This window comes from Phalaenopsis equestris, unplaced genomic scaffold, assembly GCF_001263595.1.
Source record: "Phalaenopsis equestris unplaced genomic scaffold, ASM126359v1 Scaffold000387, whole genome shotgun sequence".
NCBI lineage: Eukaryota > Viridiplantae > Streptophyta > Magnoliopsida > Asparagales > Orchidaceae > Phalaenopsis > Phalaenopsis equestris.
This window is the reverse complement of record NW_018164829.1, coordinates 368,871-376,296: the sequence shown is the minus strand read 5'-3', so window position 1 is coordinate 376,296 and position 7,426 is coordinate 368,871. Positions and strand designations below refer to the sequence as shown.

General features: G+C 34.0%; 1 protein-coding gene across 1 annotated transcript in view; it reads left to right on the top strand.

The window, feature by feature from the left end:
- The window catches only part of LOC110026616 (lysine--tRNA ligase, chloroplastic/mitochondrial), a 105,401-nt gene that overhangs the window by 23,807 nt on the left and 74,168 nt on the right, over positions 1 to 7,426 (top strand). Inside the window, exons 4-5 of the mRNA XM_020727619.1 lie at positions 3,293 to 3,401; positions 4,933 to 4,990. Of these exons, the coding sequence (XP_020583278.1) occupies positions 3,293 to 3,401; positions 4,933 to 4,990 (167 nt within the window). The remainder of the gene's footprint in view (positions 1 to 3,292; positions 3,402 to 4,932; positions 4,991 to 7,426) is intronic.

Here is a 7,426-nt window from a genome sequence, read left to right as displayed (position 1 = left end):
AGGGAAAGATTCAGGTCTGGGAGAGGAAAGAATAGGCCAGGGAAAGAAAAGGGCGAAGATGAATGTTGAAACTGTAAGAAAAAAGGTCATTTTAAGGACTGCAAGGCTCCAAAGGTTGATGGTGGAGATCTTGATAAGAAACTCTTTACAAATGTCTCCAGAGATGAAATCCAAGGTGGCTTTCTAAATTTATTTATAAATAATATTGAATCTTGGATAGTAGATTCAAGAGTTTTTTACATATATGTCCCAATAAGGAGGTGTTTAAAACTACATTTAGAGTGATCCAGGAAAAGTGTATTTGTGAGATAAAAAGGCCTGTATTCTTTTTGGAATGGGTGATATGGATATCAGGTTGCCTATAAAATAGTCTGAAAGCTCAATCAAACTAAATATGTTCATGTTTATAGAGAAATTTGATTTTGGCGAGTCTGCTTGCAAGGTCGGGATATATGACTACTTTCACAAGTGATTCATGGAAGGTGACCAATGAGATAAGGTGATGACTCATAGTGGCATTGAAGACACTCTTTACCTTATCAATGAGATATTTGAATCCATTGATGTAGCCGAAACAAAGTATGATGCAAGTCTTTGGCACATCAGATTTGACTATATGAGCTAGAAATGTATGAAGTCTTTGTTTTTTAAGAACGAGCTTTATGGTTTAAAGTTTATAGAGTTTGATTTTTGTTAAGATCGTGCCCATGAGAAGCAAAAAAAAGTTACTTTCTTCAATTGTGGGTTAAAGGTGAAGTCCAAAAAGCTGTAGTACATACTGATGTGTGAGGTCTTACTCCAATTTAGTCTATTGGAGATTTTTAATACTTCGTCACCTTAATTGATGATCACAATAGAAAGATATGTATGTACTTCTTGAAACATAAATCTGATGTATTTGATGTATTTATGAAGTGAATGACTATGGTTGAGCATGAGACAGTCTTAAGAGGTTGAAATATCCTATATCAAATAAAGATGGCGAGTATCGTGATCAGAAGTTCAAGAGTGTTTGTGAATCAGAAGGAATCAAGCATAAGATCACTATTCCATTGAGACCAGAGTAGAATTGTATGACTTAACGCATGAACGGAACCATGTGGATCAGAAGGAATCTAGCATGAGTCACTAGTCTAATGACACTAGAGCAGATTAGTATGACTTAACGCATGAACAAAATCATGACAGAGTGTGCCAGGAGTATGAGATTGCATGCAGGCTTGTCAGAATATTTTTGAGTAGAAGTAATGAACATTGCAGTTTATCTTATTAATTTTGGTCCGTTAGTACTTTTAAATGAAGGTTTACTTGAAGAAGTCTTGAGTGATACAGAGATAAATCTCTCATATGAGAGTATTTGTTTGTTCATCACATGTTCATATTGATGCGTGATCTAGAAGTTAGTTTTGTAGTCAATTGCACTTTCATTGGGTATGACTTAGATGAATTTGAGTATAAATTTTGGGATTAGTAGAAGCAGAAATTTATTAAAACCAGTGATGTTACTTTCAATGAAATGAAAATGTACAATGACAGAAATAGAACTCATGATTGACCATCATTTACTTTTGAAGAGTCTTTCAAATATATTGAGATAGAAGATAATGATGATTTGAAAGATGGGGAAATAAGAGATGCTTAATCCAATGAAGCACATCAAGTTCCTCATTGAGCTGCTATTAAAGTTAGGAGGTTTAATAGAGCACACGATGGATATAGTGGTATTGTCCTTCTTTGTAATATATTTTGTTAACTGATGGTGATGAACCAGTGAGCTATGAATGACCTACTCAAGTTGAAGATTCAAAAGACTGAAAGTTTGCCATTGATGAAAATATACAATCACTAAAGTCAAATCGGACATGGGATTTGGCTGAACTACTACATGACAAAAAAAGTACTGCACAAAAAGTGGATCTACATGCTGAAAATAGAGTTAGATGGTAACATATACTACATGACAGGACTTGTTGTGAATGTTTATAGCAAAAGGAAGAAGTGGACAACATAGAGATATTTCTCTAGTAATAAAGGTGGCAACTTTCAAAGTTGTGTTGAGCTTGAAAGTAGAGAAAAATCTACATCCGGAGCATATGGATGTGAAAACAACTTTTTTCATGGTGACTTAGAAGACGAGCTGTATGTGGTGAAACTATAGGGATACGAAGTTCTAGGAAAAGAAGGCATGGTCTGCATATTGAAGAAAAAAATTTATTGTTTGAAGCAACCCCCAAGGCACTGTTACAGGAGGTTTGACATGTTTATGTCAGACAATGAATATATGAAGTGCCAAACAGATCGCTATTGCTTAATAAAAAAATGTAGTAATTACTCTACAATGCTTATATTGTATGTGAATGACATGCCGATTGCATGGGGAAATATGAAAAAGATCAGGGACTTGAAGGAGTAATTATCAAGAAATTGAGTTGAAGGATTTGGGTCCAACCAAATAAATCTATGTTTTGAGAGTCAGTAGGGATAGGAGTGCATGTATAGTGAAATTTTCTCGGGTAGAATATGTTGAGAAGGTTCTACGTATTTAACGTGAGTGAAACAAAACTAGTTGACACGCCCTTAGGTAGTCATTTCAGGCTATATAAGGAATATCACCCAAATCTGAAGCAAAACAAGCACAAATTGAAAGAACTCCATATACTTCAACAGTTGGAAGTTTGATGCTTGCGATGATATGTACAAGATTAGATATCACATATGCGGTGTGAGTGGTGCGCAGGTATATGGGTAATTTAGGAAACATTATTGAGTGACAGTGAAGTGGATTCTTAGATACTTGAGAGAAATAATCAACAAGACACTTTGTTTTGAAGGAGCATGAATTAATCTACAGGGATATGTAGATTTAGATATGATAGGTGATATTGATGGTTGAAGAAGTACAATATGGCATGTCTTCATATTGGGGAACAAAACAACTAGTTGGGTCTCCAGGCTATAGAAGATTGTTGCATTTTTAACTACAAAAGCTGATTACATTGTTTGTGTGCTTCTTTTCAATTATTTTGTTCTTGATCTCTCGAATCGATGTTCCACATTTATCTTAATCCCATAACAGTTTAGCCTATGTTTGAATGTAAAATGATATTTTATTGTCGCACATTAGAATTTCCTTTTAATTTTTTTCCTAATTAGGATATAAGTACACTTTAAATAGAAGATAAGAATCGTACAACCAATTACTGTGATTTTATATTTACAATGATTAATCCTTCAGTCATTTCTATGGTAATTGTGCGTCTACATTGGATAAATTGAAGTTTACTTCTTGCAGGGGAGCTTTCTGTTTTTGTAAAATTTGTCAAAATTCTTACGAAGTCCTTGCTTCCTCTACCTGATAAGTATCATGGTTTAGCTGATGTGGATAAACGTTACCGTCAAAGGTTGCTTTCTTTTCACCAGTTTTATTTTGATATCTCTTTTCATTTTATATTTTCTAGTTTTTGTTCGGTGAAATAATGATGAGACATTTGAATATGATATGATTAAGTTATATATTTTATTTATTTTTGTATATTTTCCAGCATTCAATCCATTAAAGGTTTGTTTTTTCATTTGGAAGAAACTTTGGAAGTTTCTTCTCATTCTATGGATGGAGAATTTTTCCCTAACTTGTATGAGATATAGATACAGATAGAGATACAAGAACTATTTATGATGTTTATTTCTATATTATTTAGGCTATGATTTGAACAATGTACTAGTTCTTTTTATGAGGCGTAGGGGAGTTTATCTGAGGGAATTTCACGTAATGTTGGTCATTGGCAAGCAACTTACAATCTTTCATGTTGCCACATGCCTTGACCTCCTCAAGGCCACATTTGGTGTCCTAAAACCTGTCGTAATCACCATATCATGTTACAAGTTATATTTATGACGTGGTATATCACATAATTTTTCAGAACCATTTCAGTGAAGTTCCAATCTTCACCAGGAATGAATGGAGATTAAGTATTCATAAAGCCAACCAGGTTAGGGCTAACAATGATGGCGATGAAGATGTAATGCTGCTTTTATGAGAGAGTTAATCCTACAGTTGTTTATATCATAAGCATAATTATGAACCCCGTTTTTTTTTTCCCGCCTTGAAACTTAAACTTCTGGATTGCTTTGAAGCTTCCCAGCTTATGTTTTTTCAATCCTGAAGCATAATGGATCTTATATAATACCATTCATTACTACATATATTTTATTTCTAAATGCCATTTGTTTGATTTGTGTTAGAGGAGTTACTTTCTTTTTTGGGTTGTTCTGCCGTCATTATTTTACTTTATTATTATTATTTTCCTGATAGAGCATTGGAAAAGCTGTCAATTCTTTATTTCTTGTTCTTGCTGACAACTGGATAGAGCAGAGAGAGATCGAGAGGTAGAGTGGAGAGAGAAAGAGATCAGGTAAGGGTAATTAAACTCTCAAACAGGGGTTGAACTTGGAAGTAACCCTGCTTTCATTAAAACATAAATAAATTTGTCCCTTAAAGTTTATACAACTTCTTACATAGAATAGGATTGCAAAGATAATGGCTAATAAATAAATAATTAACTACTTAATCATTATAACATGGAAAAATGGTGCTTATGCCCTGGAACATGAGTTATAGTAAAGAAGCATGCTAAACAGCGAATACTGTTCAGGCTGCTGATGATGGTGTTATATTGTATCACTTTTATTTTGTTTTCTAGATAGATATGTACTCTAGTTGCTATAATTCTCGTACTTTCACATAATTTTGAGTATTCATATTTTCTAGGTGACTTAAAATTTATTGCCAACCATGTAAAGGGTGGTGGTCATGCACTAAAATTGATTCCACAAATTCTACTTTTTATCATTTTCCATTCACCAAACATTTCATAATGGTAAATAATTTTTTTTTAAATATTTGAATAAACATTTGCTTTTTCTTATATTCAGGTATGTTGACATGATTGCCAATCCCGAGGTTGCTAGTATTTTTAGAATGAGAGCAGAGGTACTAAAAGCTAAAATATTCTTATTTTACCATTATTGTTGTTAACTGCAGTTGATTGACTTGCAAATCTATTCTGAGTTACTTTTGTGTCCATTGTTTGATCATAACTGCAACAGAAAGAGGTAGAAACGATGAAGACAGTTGTGGGAGTATGAAGATTTCATTTTTTTCTTGAAAATCTAGTGATTTTGCATATCTTAAGATCTAGTGTTTTATAATGTATATTTTGGATGAGATACACAAAGGTTCACACTAAAATAAAACTTTACAGTCAACCAGCTAACCGAGTTTAGTTTCCTTTATGTGAAATCATAAAACATGTAAAACTCACTTCAAAAAATAATGTAAACATCATCAAAAATTAAAAATTTTCAATAAATTTGAGGACATATTGAAACTTCAAAAAAGTTATAATTCACATCACAAACGGGCAATTAAAATATAACTGACTTGTTAAAACCTTAATATGATGCTCATCTCCTCCCTTGGTCTTTCTTTCTTGTAGCCGCTCTCCTGTGATTCTCCCCTTGTACAAACCCCCTGTTTTCCTGTTCTCTCAGCAGCCAATGCTTCCCTTTTGTCGCCTTCATCTCCATCTGGCTTCTTTCTCTCCCATTTACAAGCAGCTCTACCCACAAAACCTTTTCATTTTCTTCTATCCATAGCTCCATAAACTCGTCAAAACTCTCCATTGTGTCTTGAACTTTAACTACATAAATTACACCACATTTCACCATGCCATTTATTTATGTGCTTCTCATAATCTTTTGTGTAACAAAAATTAAGCCATGCTCTATGAGATACATTGAATCACATTTTGTAGCCTTCTAGACATGATAACATCCACCAAAACATGAAGAGATGCCAGTTTATGATCTCACCCCTTAGTATATTTGGCCACCTTATAATGGCTTCATCATTTTGATTTTCAGTAATGTGCATCAACTCCCCCATTGGCCTAATACAAAGCTCAATTTGTCGAAATTGCGTGGTGGTATATATATCTATTATTGATGAAATTAAAGCTAGATATATAGATATCATGGGGCTAGCAACCTGTTTAATTTATCCCCATCTGATGCTCAACAAAATACTCTAAAGGTGAACCAATACATAAGGTAAATGGTCTTAGAGCTTCACTGATTTAAATAATAATAGTAGTTGTTCTCATTGCCATTGAAGCAGCTCAATTACTTGCAACCACATGGCGTTTACCATGTGCACTACTTGGTTTAGTCAAAAGGTTCTAATAGACATTGTAATTACAAAAAAGACATTTATGGAACTTTCAAAACTACAAAAATGCACATGTTCAACAATTTCAAATGGCATAAAGCCTATAACAACAATTTCTTTTTTGAAAATTTACATACATAACCACGCGATTATTATGTATGTACATACTTAACACCTAAAGTGTGATATTTACTTTTATAATATTTTGATGTCATACACCTATACATAAAAAAAAAAGGTGTATTTCACTTTCAAAAAATTAGTAATCGTGATATTTTTAATATAATTTTAAAAATTTGAGTGCTATGTATGTAAGTATGAAAGTATAGGTGTTAGATATGTTAATTCATAAGAATTATGTTGTATACATGTAAATGCCTCTCTTTTTTGTTGAAGTCTCACTGGTAAAAAAAAACTAAAATCAATTTGGTATTATTTGGTATATTTGTTGTTTGAAAAAACATTTGAGAAGGCATTGTTTGAAATTGTGGTTTTAAAGTTACTATTAAAAACCATTGATTTTTATTTGGAAGATTAGTTGAACCGATGTTTATAACTCAGAAATTATCTTTGTTTATTTGGCTCTAGCATTTTATATGCCATAAAATATTATAAGACCAAAATACTCATAAGTGAAATCTAGTTCCAGATTTGGATGATGTGTTTTGTGACTACATGAATCCTTTTTCTCCATTGCATCCTACTGAGTGTCTGTTGACCTCGCTTTCGGTCGAGGTGTAGTTTTCCCCTCCTTAGTAGCCTAGGATCTAGCCGTAGGACCTTTCAGTCGACTACTCCTAGAAAACTAGTGAATGAGTCATTCCCGTTAGCAATTCTGAACTTTTCTTCGCTCGACTTGACGTTCCATATAGTAGTCTTGACCGCTATTGCTTAGCAGATAAGGCTACTCCGAAGGAACTCATGGAGCATTTCTATATGACTGCCGGTCTTAGGATTGACTTTACTCGTTGATTTGGCGCCGCTGCGCTCTTCGCCGTCCCGTTTAATCGAATTCGAGCCGAAATTTTGGTAGGATTTGGGCCGCGACGCGTTTTTTAGCCTGATCGACGACGAGGTTGCCCGGACGACTCCGGATGACGAAACGGACTGCGCCGATGCGTCCGGAACATCGATTTTGCCTAGGGGGACGTTCGTTTCATTGCGACGACGCGTCTTGGGGAAAATACCTATTTAAGTGTT